This window comes from Hylobates moloch, unplaced genomic scaffold (assembly GCF_009828535.3).
Source record: "Hylobates moloch isolate HMO894 unplaced genomic scaffold, HMol_V3 SCAFFOLD_23, whole genome shotgun sequence".
Classification (NCBI taxonomy): Eukaryota; Metazoa; Chordata; class Mammalia; order Primates; family Hylobatidae; genus Hylobates; species Hylobates moloch.
The window spans coordinates 38,411,979-38,434,476 of NW_026652298.1; the positions used below are offsets into that span (position 1 = coordinate 38,411,979).

At 43.7% G+C, this 22,498-nt stretch overlaps 1 protein-coding gene across 7 annotated transcripts in view; it reads left to right on the plus strand.

Moving 5' to 3' along the window:
- The window catches only part of CREBBP (CREB binding protein), a 181,099-nt gene that overhangs the window by 131,076 nt on the left and 27,525 nt on the right, over window positions 1–22,498 (plus strand). For all 7 annotated transcript variants that reach the window (XM_058433772.1, XM_032145432.2, XM_058433776.1 and 4 more), the window contains 8 exons: window positions 211–335; window positions 968–1,147; window positions 3,873–4,289; window positions 5,503–5,682; window positions 6,931–7,120; window positions 15,716–15,834; window positions 16,630–16,869; window positions 17,302–17,390. In XM_058433772.1, the coding sequence (XP_058289755.1) occupies window positions 211–335; window positions 968–1,147; window positions 3,873–4,289; window positions 5,503–5,682; window positions 6,931–7,120; window positions 15,716–15,834; window positions 16,630–16,869; window positions 17,302–17,390 (1,540 nt within the window). The remainder of the gene's footprint in view (window positions 1–210; window positions 336–967; window positions 1,148–3,872; window positions 4,290–5,502; window positions 5,683–6,930; window positions 7,121–15,715; window positions 15,835–16,629; window positions 16,870–17,301; window positions 17,391–22,498) is intronic.

A 22,498-nucleotide genomic window follows, 5' to 3' on the forward strand; every position in this document is an offset into this window, starting at 1 on the left:
ATGCCACCGTCACCACCCCCACATTGATGCCATTTTCTCTGGATATGGAGAAGTCTGTTCCATCATCATCTTGATTAATTGGGTGATTTCTTTTCAGTTTTCTGTTGCCTGTGTGTTCCATCTTATTTTACTTAGAGTTTATTTAGCAAGTTGTAATTCTGTTTTCCTGTGGGTGCTCTTCCTAATGAACCGTTGTGGGTACATTTACAGGGATGAATTCATTTAACCCCATGTCCTTGGGGAACGTCCAGTTGCCACAAGCACCCATGGGACCTCGTGCAGCCTCCCCAATGAACCACTCTGTCCAGATGAACAGCATGGGCTCAGTGCCAGGGGTAAGTGTTCTCTTTCGCTGTGCTGCAGATAGCCCTGCCTCTCACATGGAACATTATCAGAGCAGCAGAATTCATGTCACTTGAGAATCCTGTGGTTCTTGTTCCTTTGAATTTGGGTTATGCTTTATTTCTTTTATCTCTCCTTTAAAAAAAACATTACTACACAGAATTATTTGACTGTTAGTTATTTTATTGGGATAACAAATTCATAGGAATATGTGGCTTTGTGAGAATGTGGGAGTTCCAAGGCTGGAGAAGGCAGCCTCAGATATGTGGCCAGCAGGGAATTGTAAGCATCTGTTGACTCTCGCTCTTCCGTGGCTGCTTTCTAAACACTTTAGAGAACTCATAGGCATGCCTTAAACTTTAAATTATAGCCTGCTATTGATTTCTATTCAGAGGACATTTTGAAGCTGGCTCTTTTGAAAGATTGCCTGAGAAAGTGTGTAAGGTGCCCAGGAGCCTGGGAGTTCTTAGCAAGTGGTGGTCTCTTCCCATGAGGAACGGCGGGATGTGAGCCCTGTGCTTGCCATCCTCTGGGGTTGTGAGGCCTTGGGTCATTCTGGCTCATCTTGAAAACTCTGGCCATCAGCTTCCAAACTACAGCTCTGGTGGTGCTTGTTGTCTCTTAGATGGCCATTTCTCCTTCCCGAATGCCTCAGCCTCCGAACATGATGGGTGCACACACCAACAACATGATGGCCCAGGCACCCGCTCAGAGCCAGTTTCTGCCACAGAACCAGTTCCCGTCATCCAGCGGGGCGATGAGTGTGGGCATGGGGCAGCCGCCAGCCCAAACAGGCGTGTCACAGGTACTGTGCCCCACTGGGACCGTGGCTCCATAAGAAATAAAATTTTTGTTTTAAGTTTTGTTTGTTTTTTTTCTGTCTTCCTTCGTGGAAATTAAAATTCCAGAATGAACCTTTCATTTCTATGTATCAGCTTCTCTTTATTTTCCGCACTTTTGTCCTGTAGTCCTTACCTTGTTTGGAATTTCTCTTATCCTTTCTGGGTTAACTATATCCAAAAGTGGGAATGGATTTAGAATTTTTGGTTTGTGTGCTTTTGTGTTTTGATCTTTGGGTTTTTGTTTTCTTATTTTTTGTTTGTGTATTTTAAATTCTCAGTTTAACGTGACCCTGAGAGGCATTAGGATTTTAAAAAGGGAGGGAGAAGGACCCATGAATTCATTCTTGATGATTTGGCTTGCGTATCTTTTGACCTGTCTCCACTGCCAGGTGAAATCAAGCTAACAGAATCATTTCAGTAGCTCCCTTCTTGTTAAATGTTTTTAATTTCTCAATCTAGAGCTGAAGAAAACGATTTTCCATTTACTCCTTTTTTCTTCTTTTGTTAGTTGTAGTCCATATGATTGCTACTGTATACAAAATACACATGTATATAAAACAGACCAAATCCTCCCTGAAAGATAAAATTCTTTTTTTTTTTTTTTTTTTTTGTCTGTTTTGAGACAGGGTCTTGCTCTGTTGCCCAGACTGGAGTGCAGTAGTGCCATCTCGGCTCTGCAACCTCTGCCTCCCGGGTTCAAGCGATTCTCCCGCCTGAGCCTGCCAAGTACCTGGGATTACAGATGCCTGCCACCACACCCAGCTAATTTTTTTTTTGTATTTTTAATAGAGACGGGGTTTCACCATGTTGGCCAGGCTGATCTCGATCTCCTGACCTCAGGTGATCCACCCACCTCGGCCTCCCAAAGTGCTGGGATTACAGGAGTAAGCTACCGCACCCAGCCTTGTTTTGAGTTTTTAATGTGAAATAATGCTGCATAAGTCATTATTATATATTAGATTTCCTCACTAAATGATTATTCTTAACTTTCCATAACATTTCATTTCTCTAGAACAAGGATGAGCAAACTTCGTGTAAAGGGCCAGATACTAAGTATTTTCAGCTTTGCAGGCCATTCAGTCTTGGTTTTCGTAATTTACTTCTGTACTTGTAGTGCAGAAGCTGCTGTGGTACATAAATGAGGTGGCTGTGTGCCAATAAAGCTTTATTTACAGCAACAAGCAGCTCAGTGTGTTTGGCCCTGGGAGATTGCCAACCCCGCTCTAGAACAGTGATTCAAAACCATTTTTAAAATGTTCACAAATAATTCTGAAGTGTCTCCCCAGTATAGAACCACTGCACTGAAACAGTTCTCTTTCAGTAACTAACGTGTGTGTGTGTGTGTGTGTGTGTGTGTTTCAGAGAGAATGTTGGTTTTTTTTTAATTTTTAATTGTTAAGGGTACCTATGGATGTATATATTTATGGTCAATAACTTTTATTTTTATTTATTTTATAGTCCCCAGGGAAGAAGCAACTTAAAAAAAAATACCTTTTTCTAAGCTAAGCTTAGAAAATGTTAAAGAACATTGGGTACATGTTATAGAACATGAAGCTTACAGGCTGGGTCAATGTACAGTAGCCCCCCCAATCTGTCATTTCACTTTCTGAGGTTTCAGTTACCTGGGGTCAACTGTGGTCCAAAAATATTACATGGAAAATTCTGGGAATAAACAATTCATAAGTTTTAAATTAATTAGCCAGGCATGGTGTTGCACGCCTGTAATCCCAGCTACTGAGGAGGCTGAGGCAGGAGAATCGTTTGAACCCAGGAGATGGAGGTTGCAGTGAGCCAAGATCACGGCATTGCACTCCAGACTGGGTGACAGAGCGAGACTCTGTCTTTAAAAAAAAAAAAAAGGTTTTAAATTGAGTGCCATCATTCCAAGTTGCATGATGAATTCCTTCACCATCCCACTCTGTGCCACCAGGGATGTGAATCATTTATTTGTCCAGCATTTCCACACTGTAGGCACTACCCACCTGTTAGTCACTGAATGTCCACCTTGGTTGTCAGATCCAAAAATCTTGGTAAATATTGGGTTCAGTACTATCCGCAGTTTCAGGCATTCCAAGACTGGGGGGGGGGTCTTGGAATGTATCCAAGGGGATATGAGGGGAGTGCTGTAGATGTGTTTGTTTAAGCCATAAGTTTCAATGGTTATTTTAATTATATAAATCAGACTATAAGAAATGTGTGTAGTTTTACTGTTACTGAGGAGTGCCCATTACAAGTGTATAGCTCGATGAATTTTTACAAGCAGAACACTCCCAAGAAAATGTGATTAAATTCCCATACATTTGGCTGGGCACGGTGGCTCACGCCTGTAATCTCAGCACTTTGGGAGGCCGAGGCGGGAGGATCACTTGAGGTCAGGAGTTTGAGACCAGCCTGGCCAACATGGCAAAACCCAATCTCTACTAAAAACAGAAAAATTAGCTGGGTGTGGTGGTGGGCACCTGTAATCCTTGCTACTCGAGAAGCTGAGACAAGAGAATTGCTTGAACCTGGGAGGCGGAGGCTGCAGTGAGCCGAGATCGCACCATTGCATTCCAGCCTGGGCGACAAGAGTGAAACTCTGTCTCAAAAAAAAAAAAAATTTTTTTTCATACATTTAATTTTTCAAATGTTTTATCACATTTTCAAACGAGGGAAATAATTTTAACATACTCTGTCCGTTTCTGGTAGGGACAGGTGCCTGGTGCTGCTCTTCCTAACCCTCTCAACATGCTGGGGCCTCAGGCCAGCCAGCTGCCTTGCCCTCCAGTGACACAGTCACCACTGCACCCAGCACCGCCTCCTGCTTCCACGGCTGCTGGCATGCCATCTCTCCAGCACACAACACCACCTGGGATGACTCCTCCCCAGCCAGCAGCTCCCACTCAGCCATCAACTCCTGTGTCGTCTTCCGGGCAGACTCCCACCCCGACTCCTGGCTCAGTGCCCAGTGCTACCCAAACCCAGAGCACCCCTACAGTCCAAGCAGCAGCCCAGGCACAGGTGACCCCGCAGCCTCAAACCCCAGTTCAGCCCCCGTCTGTGGCTACCCCTCAGTCATCGCAGCAACAGCCGACGCCTGTGCACACCCAGCCTCCTGGCACACCGGTAAGCCTCTCTCTCTCTGCTATTTTTGGGCCAAGACTCTTAGAAGATAATTTTCCCATAAAAATTGTCTGTCAGGCCAGGCGCGGTGGTTCACACCTGTAATTTCAGCACCTTGGGAGGCCAAGGTGGGAGAATCATTTGAGCCCATGAGTTCAAGACCAGCCTTGGCAACATAGTGAGACCTCGTCTCTACAAAAAAAAAATTTTTTTTTTAACTAGACAAGCATGGTGGTGTGTGCCTGTAGTCCCAGCCACTCGGAAGGCTTAGGTGGGAAGATCACTTGAGCCTAGGAGGTACAGGTTACAGTGAGCCAAGATCACACCACTCTACTCCAGCCTGGGCAACAGAGCGAGGCATGTTCGTCTTTTGTTTGTTTATTTAAAACTCCATTGAGGCTGGGCGCAGTGGTTCACGCCTGTAATCCCACCACTTTGGGAGGCTGAGGCGGGCAGATCACCGGAGGTCAGGAGTTCGCGACTAGCCTGGCCAAAATTGTGAAACCTTGTCTCTACAAAAATAAGCCGGGCATGGTGGCGGGTGCCTGTATTCCCAGCTACTCGGGAGGCTGAGACGGGAGAATCGCTTGAGCCTGGGAGGCAGAAATTGTATTGAGCTGAGATTGCGCCATTGTACTACAGCCTAGGTGACAGAGTGAGACTCCGTCTCAAAAAAAAAAAAAAAAAAAAAATTCCATCGAGTAAGAATTTGCAAATTAGGAATTCTTTTAGTGGTTCCTTCTTGTAATGTTCATTTACTCCACCAGCACCCGTGTTCCTACCATTCACACAGGCTGGGTGACACTCTCTCTTTGGGTAGGCACTTGATTTCCCGTCCTTCAGATGTGCTTAGACATTCATAATTCAGCCTTTTACCATACACGTTAACCACCATATTGAAGGGAATTAATTTCAAAATACGAGATTTCATGATTTAGCTAGAAAACTTCGAGAAAATAATTTTATGTCAAAGTTTGAAAAGTTCTGCTGTTTCCTTTGCCTTCGTGGCAAGACCTGAGTTGTGCCTCTGACTGCTGTTACCTCCCTCTAGAACTCATTCCTACTTTAACCTCTGTTCTTCGGTTTCACTGAAGGGCACCTGCTGGATCAGTATTGAGAAATGTTAACGGGAAATTGTAGGTTGCATGAGCAGCATAGTTGAAGATCACTTATGTTGCCTTGCTTACTGAAGTCAGTGCTTTCGGTTTTTTCACAGCTTTCCCAGGCAGCAGCTAGCATTGATAACAGGATCCCTACCCCCTCCTCGGTGGCTAGCACAGAAACCAATTCCCAGCAGCCAGGACCTGACGTACCTGTGCTGGAAATGAAGACGGAGACCCAGACAGAGGACACTGAGCCCGATCCTGGTGAATCCAAAGGGGAGCCCAGGTCTGAGGTGGGTGCCGCTCCCTAGGAACGCATTGATGACTGTGTATCGCAACTTCACCCAGGTGTCCTCGGGCGAGGCTTGGAGCCTGCCCTGGGTATCCCTGACTTAGAATATTCTGTTCGAATGTGGGTTCATCGTTCAGTGTGTAGGAAATTGACTTAAAACAGGTTGGTTTTTCATTTTTAAATATGAGGGGTGGGTTTATTTTGCCTGAAATGAAGAATACTGGCTTATATTTGAAATCTCAGAATCATCCAACAGTCTTTTATTTTATGTTCTCCATTCATTTCTAGTTCTGCAGAGGTAGACTACAGAAGGGGTGGTGGATTCATTTACTAATTAACCTATGGCAGAAGCTGAAAACTGGCAGACCGTGGGCTGGATCCACCCTGTAAATGTGTTTGGCCCACGCAATACCTTAAAAATCAGGAAATTGCAAATAAAACTCTAGATTTCTGGCTTTTCTTGAAAAATGAGATGCTTTCAGCATTGTGCCTGCATCCCTGTGTCACAGCAGTCTGGTTGTGAGCACCAACTGTAGCGGGCTCTCCAGTTAGCCACAGTCCCCATTGCTCCTTCGTGTCTCATACCACACCTCCTGCCTCTGAGAAGGACTTTTGGTCCCTGCCCCAACTTTCAAGGAGATTTTTATTCCAAATTAGAAATGTCTGTATGTGAAAAATCTGAGTATGTGCAATTTTTAAAGCACTTTTACATTTAAAAACTTTTAAATTGGGCTGGGAGCTGTGGCTCACGCCTGTAATCCCAGCACTTTGGGAGGCCGAGGCAGGTGGATCACTTGAGGTTAGGAGTTCGAGACCAGCCTGGCCAACATGATGAAACCCCACATCTACCAAAAATATAAAAAATTAGCTGAGTGCAGTGGCACGCACCTGTAATCCCAGCTACTTGGGAGGCTGAGGCAGGAGAATTGCTGGAACCCGGGAGGGGGAGGTTGCAGTGAGCCAAGATCTTGCCACTGCACTGCAGCCTGGGTGTCAGATTCCGTCTCAAGAAAAAAAAAAAAAAAACTTTTGAATTTAGGACCATAATTGCACTGACTCTGTTGAAGCGACTTAATGAACACGAAGTGTTTTATTTCTTCTTCCGGAAGAGAAGAGGAATCATAAATGCAACTCTGACTAGAGGAAGGTTTTAAGAAACCTGTTTCAGGCTTGTAAGAGTCTTCCAGTGAGGTTGCGGTAACATAAAGGTGTTTGATATTTATATGTTATCTGTAATGTTTTTCTCAAGATGATGGAGGAGGATTTGCAAGGAGCTTCCCAAGTTAAAGAAGAAACAGACACAGCAGAGCAGAAATCAGAACCAATGGAAGTGGATGAAAAGAAACCTGAAGTGAAAGTAGAAGTTAAAGAGGAAGAAGAGAGTAGCACTAACGGCACAGCCTCTCAGTCAACATCTCCTTCGCAGCCACGCAAAAAAAGTAGGCCATTTATTCATTACCTTATTAAACCATGCTGCTTTTCCACGGTGTTAGGATTCCACGTGGAGGATTAAAAGCTAGAGTAGAAACATAATTCTATCTGCCCTTTTACCTTTCTTGCCTGCCATTCCCCAGACTTTCCCCTGCAGAAACACTGAGGCTGAGCAGGACCCCAGCCCTGTGCCTGTGAGGCTCATGGTAGGAGTGAGAGATGAGCTGCAGCTCCAAGGGCACCCAGGCTGCAGAGCAGTCTTCTGATGGTGTTGGCAGGGGCCGGGTTGAAATGTGTCTGGGTGCTTGAGCGGTTTAAGGAGCTTGGCTTTACTCATAAAAGTGTAAAGAACCAGTGACGTATGTGTGAGTAGGAGAGTAACCAAAAAAGCCATAATTTAAGGAAAATGATCATTATGACAGTACAGGGTGACCTGGAGGCAGCAGGTTTCTGCCGGTGCAGTGAGGAAGCTGAGAATGCAGAGTGAGGGGCAGGGTGGTGCCTAGGGACCCCATGTAGTGAGACATGGGGGAGGGGTAGGTTAGGCAGCTTTGGGGTCTGAGATGTGTGGAGTAAGCCTGCCTCACAGTGGAAGTTGGATGGAATCCATTTGAGATGTAACCAAAGTAAAGAGATAACAGGGTATCAGAAAATTGTCAAGTGAACCTTAGAAATGGGAGATGGGACTCAGAAAGTCCAAGGCTACAGATGACACTTTTGGGAAAGTTTGCAGAGAAATGTTAGAGACTGAGACCATGTCACTCTGCAGCTGGAAGGGACCCTGGAGAGTGTGGAGTACAGTGAATCTCAGGGCTCTTTATACTTTTAGAAATTGGGGGCCCCAAAGAGTTGTTGTTTGTGTGGATTATCTATCATTGCTTACTCTACTGGAAACTAAAATTGAGAAATTTGAGTACAGTGGCTCACACCTGTAATCCCAGCACTTTGGGAGGCTGAGATGGGAGGTTTGCTTGATGCTGGGAGTTTAAAACCAGCCTGAGCAACATAGCAAGACTCCATCTCTATAAAACTAAAATAAAACTAGCTAAGCGTAGTGGTGCATGCCTGTCATTCTAGCTACTAGAGAAGCGGAAGCGGCAGGATTGCCTGAGCCTAGGAGTTTGAGGCTGTAGTGAGCCCGGATCACGTCACTGCACTCTAACCTGGGAGACAAAAGTGAGATTATTGTCTCAAAAGAGAAAATTTTTAAATATTTAGTTCATTTAAAATAGTCTGTTACATGGCACCCACAGAAAACATTTATGCCTCTGCATTTACTGTGTTGTGATTGGTTATTTTGGTTGAAGTGTATGAAGAAAATCCTGTAGTTGGTAAAGGGAAGTATTTTCATAGCCCTTTCAGCTGATTGTGGATATTCTTTGATACTATACCAAAATTCAACCAGTGAAAGTTTCTTAAAGGTTAGTTGCGACATAGAGCCAGAATCTATAGCACTGGATTTTTCGTACTCTGTGACATTAGAATCCATTGATCCATCTTGTACTTGGAATGGATCTTTTGTGCTTGCATGATTTTTTTTTCAATTGACACTTAAGTTCTGCAGATTTTCCATATGTTGACATATTTCACTATACAGTGTCAAAAAAAAAAATCACATTTGTTAATACCACCATCAGTCTCTTCAAACAAGTCTTACCAACTTTGAAAAGCAGGGTGTGCATTGTGGCTCACACCCGTAATCTCAGCATTTTGGGAGGCTGTGGGGGAAGGATTGCTTGAGCCCAGGAATTCAGGGTCTATGATTGCACCACTGCACTCTAGCCTGGAGCTCAGGCGTTCGAGACCAGCTAGGCAACATGGCGAAACCTAATCTCTATTAAAAAAAAAAAATTAGCTGGGCATGGTAGTGCATGCCTGTAGCTGCAGCTACTCGAGAGGTTGAGGTGGGAGAATCACCTGAGCCTGGGAGGTCAAAGATGCACTGAGCCATAATCATGTCACTGTACTCCAGCCTAAGTGACAGAGTGAGGCCCTGTCTCAAAAAATAATACTAATAATAAATTTTGAGAAGCTGTCAAGCCCATGTACAAGTTTTCCAAAACATTTGATTTTTTTATGAAAGCCCAAATTTTATCATTGGCAACAAATACTGTCAGTTGTCCTTGAAGTAACTGGCCCTCCTTGTTCATTTCTGAGAAAATGTCTGACATATAACCAGAGCTTAGTAACTATAGCTTATCTCTCAGTCATTCTTGAAAGTTTTAATGTGTTCCATGAGGGCAAGCAGCTACTTCAGCTGTAAATTCCAACACTTGCACAAGTACTGCCTCCTAATGTGGCCACTGTGTATATACAGCACACATCTTTTATTCTGTGTGATGAGATACACAGAAAGTTTCATCACACAGAATAAAAGACATGTACCAGGAGGCCAGACGCGGTGGCTCATGCCTGTAATCCCAGCGCTTTCGGAGGCCAAGGCAGGCGGATCATGAGGTCAGCAGATCGAGACCATCCTGGCTGATATGGTGAAACCCCGTCTCTACTAAACAAAATACAAAAAATTATCCGGGCGTGGTGGCGGGCGCCTGTCGTCCCAGCTGCTCGGGAGGCGGAGGCAGGAGAATGGTGTGAACCCAGGAGGCGGAGCTTGTAGTGAGCGGAGATATTGCACTCCAGCCTGGGAGACAGAGCGAGACGTCATCTCAAAAAAAAAAAATATATATACCAAAGGCTTAAGATTTAATACAAGGAATACTTTTTACTACCTCATCAAGAATATTTTTTCAGCCAGGTGTGGTGGCTCATATCTGTAATCTCAGCACTTTGGAAGGCCCAAGTGGGAGGATCACTTGAAGCCAGGAGTTCAAGACCAGCCTGGGCAACATAGTAAGACCCTGTCTCTACAAAAAAATTAAAAATTAGCCAAGTGTGGTGGTGCATGCCTGTAGTCCTGGCTACTTAGGAGGCTGAGGCAGCAGGATCACTTGAGCTCAGGGGTCCAAGGCTGCAGCAAGCTGTGATGCCACTGTTGGACTCCAGCCTGGACAACAGAGCAAGGCCCTATCTCAAAAATAAATAAATAAATTAAGAAATAAGTGGGCCCAGAGGCTCCCACCTATCATCCCAGCACTTTGGGAGGCGAACACAGGAGGATCACTTATGGCCAGGAGTTCAAGACCAGCTTGGGTAACGTAGTGAGACCCTGTCTCTACAAAACAATTTAAAAATTAGCCAGGTGTGGTTGTGCACCTGTGGTCCCAGTGGCTCGGGAAGCTGAGGTGGGAGGATTGCTTGAGCCCAGGAGGTTGAGGCTTTAGTGAACCGTGATTGTGCCAGTGCATTCTAGCCTGGATGAGAGAGTGAGACCCTGTCTCAAAAATAAAGAATATTTTTTCTTGGCAGGGAGCAGTGGCTCATGCCTATAATCCAAGGACTTTGGGAGGCTAAGGCAGGAGGAATACTTGAGGCCAGGAGTTCAAGCCAGCCTGGGTAACATAGCAAGAACCCATCTCTACCCAAAAGCATGGCTGGTATTTTTTTTCTTGTGACTGTACAGCAGCAGCATTGTGTGATAACAGTAGAGTTTGGTGATGTTGGCTTTCTTTTCCTTTGTTTTTGCTTTTTAGCCGGGTGTGGCAGCATGTGCCTGTAGTCCCAGCTACTCGGGAGGCTGAGGCAGGAGAATCACTTGAACCCAGGAAGTGGAGGTTGCAGTGAGCTGAGATTACACCACTGCACTCCAGCCTGGGCAACAGAGTGAGACTCCTTCTTAAAAAAAAAAAAAAAGATTGCCTTTTTCCCATCTGTGCAGATGTCCAACATAGTGCAAATGGCAAATGATAATTTAGTGTTATAAAAATTGTTTCAGGCCGGGCGCAGTGGCTCACACCTGTAATCCCAACACTTTGGGAGGCTGAGGTGGGTGGATCACCTGAGGTCAGGAGTTCCAGACCAGCCTGGCCAACATCGCGAAACCCCATCTCTACTAAAAATACAAAAGTTAATCAGACCTGGTGGCTCATGCCTGTAATCCCAGCTACTCAGGAGGCTGAGGCAGAAGAATCACTTGAACCCAGGAGGCGGTGGAGGTTGCAGTGAGCTGAGATTGTGCCCTTGCACTCTAGCCTGGGCAACAAGAGAGAAACTTCGTCTCAAAACAAAATTGTTTCAAGCTGGGCATTGGGGTTCACACCTGCAATTCCAGCACTTTTGCAGGCTGAGGTGGGAAGATCACTTGAGGCCCAGAGTTCAAGACCAGCCTGGGCAACATGGTGAGACCCTGTCTCTATAGAAAAAAATAAACAAATAGCTGGTTATGGTGGTGCATGCTTATAGTCCTCATTACTCATGAGGCTGAATTAGGAGGGTTGCTTGAGCCTAGGAGGTCAAGTTTGCATGCAGTGGGCTGTGATTACTGCACTGCAGAAGACCTTGTCTCAAAAAAAAAAAAATTGGTTTCAGTTTTGGTGAAATAATTTTCATCTTACAGCACATACAAGGGCCTAGGGCAGTGCTATAACTTGAGCACCTAAAATGTGACCAGGGTGGCCAGTCGTGGTGGCTCACCCCTATAATCCCAGCACTTTGGGAAGCCAAGACATGCGGATCACGAGGTCAGGAGATCGAGATCATCCTGGCTAATATGGTGAAACCCCATCTGTACTAAAAATACAAAAAATTAGCTGGCCATGGTGGCGGGCGCCTGTAGTCCCAGCTACTCGGGAGGCTGAGGCAGGAGAATGGCGTGAACCCGGGAGGCGGAGCTTGCAGTGAGCCGAGATCGCGCCACTGCACTCCAGCCTGGGCGACAAAGCAAGACTCCGTCTGAAAAAAAAAAAAAAAAAAAAAAAAGTGACCAGGGTGACCCTGGAACTGAGTTTTTTATTTTTTTGTGATATTATTCATTTGGTGAAATTTCAGTAGTCACAGGGGCTGGGGACTGCGATATGAGACAGCAGCCTCCAAGGGCTTGAGAGCCGCGTTTTTGGGAGATGCTGGTACGCTGCACAGCCCTGCTGCGTGGAGCAGGTCCTCGGGCCAGAGGAGGGGAGCGGCGCGGTTCACATACACTCCTGTCTTCACTTCTGCGCATATGGGATCTTCTTACAGAAAGGTGCTGGTGAAGACAGGAGTTTGAAAATGCTCTCCTCGGCAGGGCGCGGTGGCTCATGCCTATAATCCCAGCACTTTGGGGGCCGAGATTGCACCACTGCACTCCAGCCTGGGTGACAGAGCGAGACTCTGTCTCAAAAAAAAAAAAAAAAAAAGAAAATGCTCTCCTCAGCACGGAATTTGAAGTTATTTAATGAATGAATAAATGATTAACCAAAGTGACACTTGTTTCAGGCCCTGTCACTCCCAATTACCGCTGGGGCGGTGACAGGGTCTGCAGGCCTTCTCCGTGGAGAGGCCCAGTGGTCCACGCTGTGGGCTTTGTGCGTCCTGAGGCCTCTGTTACCGCTCCTCAGTGCTGCCACTGTGGCGTGGAGGCAGCTACAGATCCTGTATAAACGAATGAGCATAGCTATGTGCCAATAAAGCTGTATTTTTGGAGACTAACACTTGAATTTTGTGTGATTTTCACATGTCATGAAATGGTATTCTTTTCTTTTTTTTCTGCCAAACATTAAAGAATGTGAAATCCATTGTTAGCTCTTGGGCCATACAGAAAAGCAAGCAGCTGGCCACATTTGGCCTCTTGGTCATAATTTGCCAGCCCCTCATTTAGAGAAATCAAAAGGCTGTTCGTTACATAATTGTTTTCTCATAAAGAGTTATTCAAAGACTACCAAATGCTGCTTCGTCTCTGCATAAAACAGTAGAAAGGAGTTAGTGAGAAGCAAGGATGTGTGTTTCTGATGCTTCTGAAGGGCACATCTGCACCCTAGACCAGGCCTTTGCACCTTCAAGTGCTGGGGAGCGTGTGCATGGGGAGTGCTGCATCGGGGTTTTCACCTGGCTGCCCAGACCTCAGGCCGCTGTCTGAGGTCTGAAGCAGCCAGGTGCCCTGGAGAGGAGGCAGTGTCTGCGGAGGTTGGTCAAGAGTCTGGATCCTGGGCTCTGATGAGAATGAGCCCTGAGGCATGTTCTTGGTGTGCCTTTTTCATCTCTAAAGTGAGCCTGTTAAACACATGCGTTTTTCCTTCCAACTTTTAACTTTTGTCCTTCACCAGTTAGGAATCAGATGGCGCTTTTCAGAATTTGTCAAGTTAGACCATCCCCACCCCACACAAAATTGATGGCAGGTCCATGTACCTGATGCTTGCCACTTCCCAACTGGAACTTTAAATGTTTACCATATTTTAATCTGATTTTCAAATTACAGTTTACCGCTTATCTGTTGTAAGAAATCTTTTCAGCTGGACATGGTGGCTCACACCTGTAATCCCAGCACTTTGGGAGGCTGAGGGGAGCAGATCACATCAGCTGAGGTCAGGAGTTCGAGACCAGCCTGGCCAACATGGAGAAACCCAGTCTCTACTAAAAATACAAAATTAGCTGGGTGTGGTGGTGCATGCCTGTAATCCCAACTACTGGGAAGGCTGAGGCAGGAGAATCGCTTGAACCCGGGAGGCGGAGATTGCAGTGAGCCAAGATCACACCATTGCATTCCAGCCTAGGCAACAAGAGCGAAACTCTGTCTCAAAAAAAAAAAAAAAATCTTTTCAATATACAAAAAACAGACCAGGCCCAGTGGCTCACACCTATAAAGTTATTGCTTTGAGAGGCTGAGGCAGGAGAATCACTTGAGGCCGAGAGTTCAATACCAGCCTGGGCAACATAGTGATACCACAAGATCACTTGAACCCAGGAGTTCGTGGCTGCAGTGGCTATGATGGTGCCACCACATTGCCCTCCAGCCTAGGCGATGGAGCAAGACTCTGTCTCTAAAAATATAAAATGAGATGGGCATGATGGCTGGGCACAGTGGCTCATGCCTGTGATCCCAACACTTTGGAAGGCCAGGGCGGGTGGATCATTTGAGGTTAGGAGTTCGAGACCAGCCTGGCCAACATGATGAAATCCCATCTCTACTAAAAATACAAAAATCAGCTGGGCGTGGTGGTGGGCACCTGTAATTCCAGCTACTCGGGAGGCCGAGGCAGGAGAATCGCTGGAACCCAGGAGGCAGAGGTTGCTGTGAGCCGAGATCGTACCACTGCACTCCAGCCTGGGTGACAGAGCGAGACTGTCTCAAAAAAAAACAAAACAAAACAAAAAAAACCTGGGCATGATAGCTTAGTGCCCGTAATCTCAGCACTTTGGAAGGCTGAGGCAGGGGGAACGCTTGAGCTCAGGAGTTCGAGACCAGCTTGGACAACATAGTGAGACCTCATCTCCACAGAAAATTTAAAAATGAGTCAGGCATGGTAGCACACACCTGTAGTCCTACTTACTCCTGAGGCTGAGGCAGGTGGATGGCTTGAGCCTGGGAGGTTGAAGCTGCAGTGTGCCGAGATGATGCCAGTGTCCCCCAACCTGGGCAACAGAGTGAGACCTTGTCTCAAAAAAATAATTAAATTAAAAATTAAAGAACACAAGGAAAAAAATATGTATCACTTGCAAGCTAAGGCGTCAGAATGCCTAAGACATCTTTGCCTCCAATTTCTTCTCTGTGTGAGTGAACATAAGCCAGGTGGGGTCATGACACGCTGACTGCTGACTGGCCGGCCTCCCACACTGAACAGCTTCCCCGGCACCTGTTCCCATACTCGTTGAGGGTTTGTATGAATGTACCATCTTGAATGTATTTGGCAACCAGTATTTTATGTTTGTATTAGTGACAACAGAAAGTGTAGTAGGCAGTAAGGTGGCTGAGGGGTTGGAGAAATTGGCATTAGTAAATGTGGGAGTAAGCAATATGGAACTTTTTATAAAAATGCTTTATTTTGTAGCTCTATTACTGTTTATGAGATTCAAAACCGTTTGTCTCCAGTGGCCTGAATTTAATTTAGCCAAGGATTAAAAAAACTTTCCTCAGAGGATCTTTTAAGGTCCTTTCCAATGAAATGGTCCTTTTTTTTGAGACAGAGTTTTGCTCTTGTTGCCCAGGCTGGAGTGCAGTGGAGTGCAGTCTTGGCTCACTACAGCCTCCATCTCCCGGGCTCAAGCGATTTTCCTGTCTCAGCCTCTCGAGTAGCGGGACTTATAGGCACCCCGACACACACCGGGCTAATTTTGTGTTTAGTACAGACGAGGTTTCACTACGTTGGTCAGGCTGGTCTTGAACTCCTGACCTCAGGTGATCCACCCGCATCAGTCTCCCAAAGTGCTGGGATTACATGTGTGAGCCACCAGGCCCAGCCTCAAATGGCTTTATTTGCCACCCAGTTTGATGAATGAGACAGATTTGGGAGTTAGCTTTGCTTTCTTTTTCAGCAAGTTTTTACTGTTGGAAACCTTTCATGGAAGAAGCAAACTTCTCAGTGTTGTATTTTGCCTCACAAGCTGAACGCAGTTCTGACACTAGTGCATTTTCAGAAGCTTTAGTCCTTAACAGTGATGGACGACAGCCCCTCGAGTGCCTTAGGAACATCGTGGCTGGGACATCACAGCAGCCAGGATTCCGTTCTAAATGTGAGGTAGGAGGGATCTGAGCACCTTTTACAAAGTGTCTTTTCTTGATGTTTTCTCTGCAGTCTTTAAACCAGAGGAATTACGCCAGGCCCTCATGCCAACCCTAGAAGCACTGTATCGACAGGACCCAGAGTCATTACCTTTCCGGCAGCCTGTAGATCCCCAGCTCCTCGGAATTCCAGTAAGTTAATTCATAAAAATAGATTATAACTTTGCCGGTGTGACTTCTGAGTGTCCATTGTTTTATCTCTTGAAATTAGATAAAATAATCCCCCTGCCTTGAAGATGGTTCTAATATAAAAAACTGTTGCCTGTTAACAGTTATCAATGAAAGTGTTAATTTTGTTTGATTTCACCTGTTCATGAAGCCCTGGTCCTTGGAGGGTTGCACTGAAGCAAGGGAAGCACATGCCCCTGAGACTTCACTTTATATTTGGGGCCTTGTGTCGCTTCTGTCTGAAAGAATTTGTGAACATGAACTGTAAAAAAATATTTGGGCTTCTCTCTTCTATATTCCCGGATAGCCTTGCAAAGGCCATGGGGACCCAGCCGATTCTATGTAGCAGTCATTACTAGCTTTGTGTTTATATTTGTCTTGGAATTTTGTTTTGCCTGCTAGGATCAAGAGTGAATATCTAGAAATACACACTGTTTGATAAACTTGTTCACTATTTTAATTCAGTGGATTAAAGATCTATTTTTAAAATTTTTTGTTAGAAGTATCTTTTAACAATTTTTCTTTACTTTGCCTTTGAAGTATTATAATGTGATCATACCTGAAAATACTAATTACACTTTTAGTGAGTAAAATCAGTTGCGTCAGAGGTTATTTTCTTTTCATTTCCCATTTCTTACTGTTGGGAATGGAAGTTATTTTGGTACTTTCTGTTTCTATTATTTTAAAACAAAGCTGCCAGATAAGACTGGCGTTTGGATATTGGGGGATTCCCTATACTGAGACCATTATTTTTTTAAGGACTATTTTGACATTGTAAAGAATCCCATGGACCTCTCCACCATCAAGCGGAAGCTGGACACAGGGCAATACCAAGAGCCCTGGCAGTACGTGGACGACGTCTGGCTCATGTTCAACAATGCCTGGCTCTATAATCGCAAGACATCACGAGTCTATAAGTTTTGTAGTAAGCTTGCAGAGGTCTTCGAGCAGGAAATTGACCCTGTCATGCAGTCCCTTGGATATTGCTGTGGACGCAAGGTACAGTTTTAAGTTTTTCCGGAAAGTGAATTTTCCTGGTTAATCCAGCCACAGGGGTGTTATACTAATATGAGACCATGCCTGTGTACTGGGAGTGCATATGTGCAATCTGCTGTCTGGTGACACAGTTGATGCCTGAAGTGATGTGATGGGTGATCAGAGCTGGGTGTACAGGCGCTTACTGAGGGAGGCCATGGGGAAGCGTTTCTGGCTGCCCCTCTCTGCCTGTGGTACCTTTCTGTAGTAAATGTCTCTTAGAGCCAGTTCTATCACATGCTATCCCAAAATGTGTTTAAAGCTACTAAAATTGTTAGAAAACTATCTAATATACTAACAGAAATAATTTGCTAGTCTCTATAGTAGACTAGAACATTATAGGACAGTAAATGGAATGTATTTTTATATAAAAGTATTTCTCCTTTATTTTTGCAGTATGAGTTTTCCCCACAGACTTTGTGCTGCTATGGGAAGCAGCTGTGTACCATTCCTCGCGATGCTGCCTACTACAGCTATCAGAATAGGTAAGCGTCAAGCAGCATCCTGCATTATGTCTTAGGGCAAGGCACGTTCATGTGGTTATAGTCTGTGTACATTATTTCTTTCCTGAAGTTCCAATAAAAAGTGGCCGAATTTCAGGCCGGGTGTGGTGGCTCATGCCTGTAATCCCAGCACTTTGGGAGGCTGAGGTGGGAGGATCGCTTGAGCCCAGGAGTTACGTTATCAGCCTTGGCAACATAGTGAGACCTCATCTCTATTTGGAAAAAAAAAAAAAAACAAAGAAAGAAAGTGGCTCGGTTTCAGTGTCTTGTTAGTCACTTAGGCCCATGGCCTCTTAGTTAGTTATAAAGCATACTTTTACAATGTAAAAACTGTAACCTCAGAGCCAAGTCTTGCCATACTACTTGGATTAGGTACATTATTTCTTCAGCCATGCCTGTTCTAAAACGCAGCCCTAGAAGCAAGCGTCTGAAGTTGAGAGTAACTCTGATAAAGGTTGGCCTGCCTTTTTCAAGATGTTCATAGGGTAGAAAATGTGGATTTTACTATTCTGCCTGCAAATATTTGCTGGGTAATTTGGCCTGATCAGTCTCATGGAAAGACTTGCACGAGTGCTACTTCCTTTAAGGCAGGGGAAAAGGATCCATGATCTTTATTTTTAAATTTTATGCTAGCAGCACGATACAAAATGAGATCTGGTGTTTTAACTGAGTTCAAGAATCACCCTCCTATTATGAGTTGGCCATTTCAGGGTTTTGTGAGTAGTGGATCTGCTTAAGAAATACTTGCCATTCTTTTGGAATATGAAGATGGCTAAAGAATAGATCTCCTGTCTTAAAATAGATGCAGAGTGAAAATAGTATTTTTTGTTGTGGTTTCCCACAAAATACAGCTTGCGTAGTTTTGGGATTGTTTGAGAAGTCAGCTTATCTGTACCGCAGCGTGTAAGTGTCCGTGTGCGGCTACAGTGTGAGCGCACCATGCGTGGAGGCACAGGGCAGGAATCTTGCTCAAACTGTGACGTTGCCTCCATTTTATGAGCCAGCAGCTGGATTCTCTGTGGCCAAGATAGAGCTTTGTGCCTGTTCTTTGTCTTTAGGTTCAAATATTAAGTGTCAACACTGGGGTTTGGCGTTTTTTATTATTTTACTCTCGTTTGGTCGTAGTTTATGTCCTATACTTCAAAGAAGACAGAACGCTTTTTGTTATTTGTTCACAGGCTTGAAAATTTTGGAATTTTATGGTTATGTGTTTTAATTGTTTAATGTTTTAAAAAAAATCCATATTCAAGATAAGTAATAACTCCCATCAAAATGTTTTTAAAAAAATCCTTTTGACACAAAAATGTCTCAAAAAAAGGTTCCTAAGCCTTTTCTATTAGGAATAAGCCTGGCCTGCTTATTCCTAATACTGTTCAGTGTAGTGAAACACTGGTGCAAGGGGGAAGGACAGACCCTAAATTGCATCCCTGCTGGAAGTGCAGCGTGTGCAATTGTCCTGCTGAAAATAGTTTAACATTCAGAGTCTGATTTCCGTCTCAACTTCCCCTTTATCAATAGAAACATTTTATGATCAAGTTTAAAATGATACCATAGCCCCTATCTAATGGGATCTCTCCCATAGTGACTTGCTGCTCTTTTGGAAGTTCTGGCCACTTCTTTTATGCTTTTAGCCCCATGACCTTCAGCAGACCCCATGATGTATTAATGTATTAAGCTTAGCCTTGTCTGTGATACAGACAATAGCGTCTTCCTTCGAAGCCTCATTTTGTCAAGTCCTCAATGATGAAATAATGAATAGGGATGCACTTTAAAAACCATTTGTGCCAAGCAAAATAAAGTTAATGATATCTTAAGAGAAAGGTTAATATTAACTATACCCAGAAAAATGCCACGCCTGCTACGTTGCCCAACACAGTTTTGGTCTAGAAGCAAGGTAGATTGTTTACCACTGTCTCTAAAGTGTTGTGGGGCCTGTTCCTGGGTCCGTTGGTACCCTGCCTTTGCTGATTTGCACAGATTTTGGTCTTTTACATTGAGAGCAATTAAAGTTAAATGGAATTGGTAGGATCAAAGAGTCACTGATGGCATGTAAACACAGGATTATCTTGAAAGTTCTGAAACGTCTAATTTTATTTCTGTATAGAACTTTATTTTTACTAAACGAAAGTAATGTATTTTTAAGAGTGGAAATGCAAATAAAGGAGTTCCATTTTATTAGTGATAATTTGTAAAGTGTAGGCGTAGCGTTCCTTGGCTGATCACAGGCATGCTCTCTAACAGTGTATCTGAGTCGGTTAGCATGTTAGAATCCTAAGAAAGCAGTGGCCTGATTCTGTAACAAATACTTTAACTGCTTATGTTTTTATTTTCAACTTTGACTATTTATGAACACTGCAAGTGTTCTTATGAATAATTGTCTTGGCACTTGTAGTCCTAAACTGGGCACTTAGAACAATAAAAAATCCTACAGATCATTTAAACAAGTGAAACCCTAATATATAAGCAAGCGTATGGTTACATTTTCACTTGTTTTCATACTTTGCAAATTTGAAAGTAACTCATGTTGGAAAAACTGTTCTTTGGCTTTCCCAGTTAGTATCTATAGATAATATAAATATTATCTATAGATATCCCAGTAATATGTACTGATACGGTACTTAAAACAATCTGCATTTGAAAACTTAGTCCATATATTAAATTACCCTTACAGATAAACTATGCAGTTACATTGTACTAACTTTAGCAACCCTGAAATGCGTTATCACTGGATTATGTGAAGTATTTCTCCTTTGCAATTCCATATTCATCAAGCTTTTTCCTTCACACCAGGCAAAATGTCATCTAGGCGCTTAAGTTGAAAAGTGAATTTCTAAATCTTTATGTGTTTCCAGGGAGAACAAAGTGTGGACTAGGTAAGAAGGTAGGGGCACTCTGGCAATAACATCTATTACTCATGGACTGCCAGGGTTGCTTTAGCTGATTTTACTAGTTGGGGGTGACTACTCCCTTTTCTGTGTGCTGTCTTCCTCTCTCAGAACAGTAATAAAGTGAAGCCACGGGCCCCTCTTCCTCCCCTTCTTAAACATGAACAAGCTAAATTGTCCATTTCTCCAGCAGTTTTGGGGCAGACAAGGAGTCTGTTGACATGCCTCCCTGGTTCTGATCCTGGGATTTTCCAGGGCGGGAGTCAATCATACAGGTAGAGCCTCAGTTTCCCAGCCACTGCATGGGCTGCCATTCCACCACCAGTGCCTCCCTCTGTGTCACTTTCCTCGGTGGGAAAAGATGGGTTTATGGTTCTTGTTTCCTGGGTGTTGCTGGGCTTGCTGTCCTTAAATAAAAGCAAAGGATTTCTCCAGGATTTTAAAACCATCTAGACTCACCTGTGATGATGGTGGGAGTTTCATTTCAGAATGTCTTGAATGGTCCCTTCTAGTTGGCCATAGTGCTGCGTGTTTGATTGTATCATGAATGGAGCACTCAATTCGGAGTTTTACTTATAAAAGGGAAGTATTGGGGATTGAGGGAATGTCTTTTTTGTGTATTGTTTTGGTTGCCACTGAATTGGTTTATAGTTTCTGTACTTTAATTCCTTCTTGCCAGTGATGACCATGCCCTCCTGCACACGAAAGTTCTTCTTCATACAGGATTTTAGGATATTTACAAAATAGTGAATGGCCAGAATATTGCTATATTTCATTCAGGGGAAAAAAAAATACATATTTAAAGAAAAATATTAATCTGCCTGTTCCCTGTCAGAGTGTTAAATCCTGACATAATTTATTAATTGAGTTAGTGCCAAATAAATTAGTCCCAGCAAGAAACCTTCATTAATCCAGTGAATGTGTCATGTTCCTCATCAACCAAACACAAAAAATTGGCTCATCTTGAGATGTGCATGCACTGAAGTTGTATGCTTTAAAATTTGCTGTATGTGTGTGGTTAGTGAAATACAACAGACAAAATGCTCAATGTATTGAATTAAGATTAGATTTGGGACTTGTGGGGGACCTGTCCTAGTGGTAGTGAACTGGCCACACAGTGGCCCACACCTCAGTCTTCTGTAGCCGTGTGAGTGCGCAAGTGAGTGAGACTGCAGCTGCTGCGTCCCATTATGCACTTGGTGGTTCAGCCTGGCGCTTGAGTCCTGTCGCACTGTTTTTAATACTAATCCTTCCTGGCATCTTGTAGACATAGTTTTGAGCACTAAACTGCATTCGTGCTGCCATCACTACCTGACACTCATTCTTCTCGCTTGTGTGATCCACCTCTACCCGCTTGTTTATTCTTACGGTATTCTTGTGTACTCATCTTGTTTTATGCAGCATCAGCCTGCATTTCTGTTGATTTCTCATTTATGTCCTTTCCAAACATTTAGTAGTTTTTATTTTAATTGTTTGTATTTGATAGCTTGAGCCCAGGCTCTATATTGTCTTACAAGAAATTGGGGTGATGGATAATTTCTCAAATGCAGATTGTTCTTTAAAGATTAACTCTAAATTCAGTTAACTTGGATTGCGCCCAAGTCAGAACAGTCATTCGCTGAGTCTTTCAGATTGATGAATGATTGGTCCCAGTACCAAAAATGTCGAATCAAAGCTTAGAATTGAATTTTCAAAGATTGTTCATGGATTTACATATATTGTATTTCTTATACAATATATCACATTGCTTACTCTGTATATTCATATTGATAAATGGGTGGAAAGTCTTTGACCCTGACTGCATTTATGTTAAATGTTTGTCTAGAATATGGATTTGGTTTCATTTGTATTGTAACACAATTAACTGAATGATTAACATGAAAAAAAAACAGGAAAAAATTAAAATCAGTTCTGGGTGCTCAGCATTTTCATACATTTAAAGATCTGGCTTAATACCAGAAATAAAATCTCTGAATTGCTGTCAAGCATAAATTTTCCATTTTGAAAAATAAAGCTATTTCAGTTTAAATTGCTTTTTTAAGGCCTTTTGTCAGACTGTTTTGTTCAAGTAAATTTTTCCATCTCAAACCCTGGAGTTATATTTGACTTTCTCTGAGTAAGAACAAAATTCCGATTCCTAAATTTGGGCTCCATGCAATTCTAGTATTAACAACTCCTTGAAAACATTTGCCTCTTGGAGCCGGA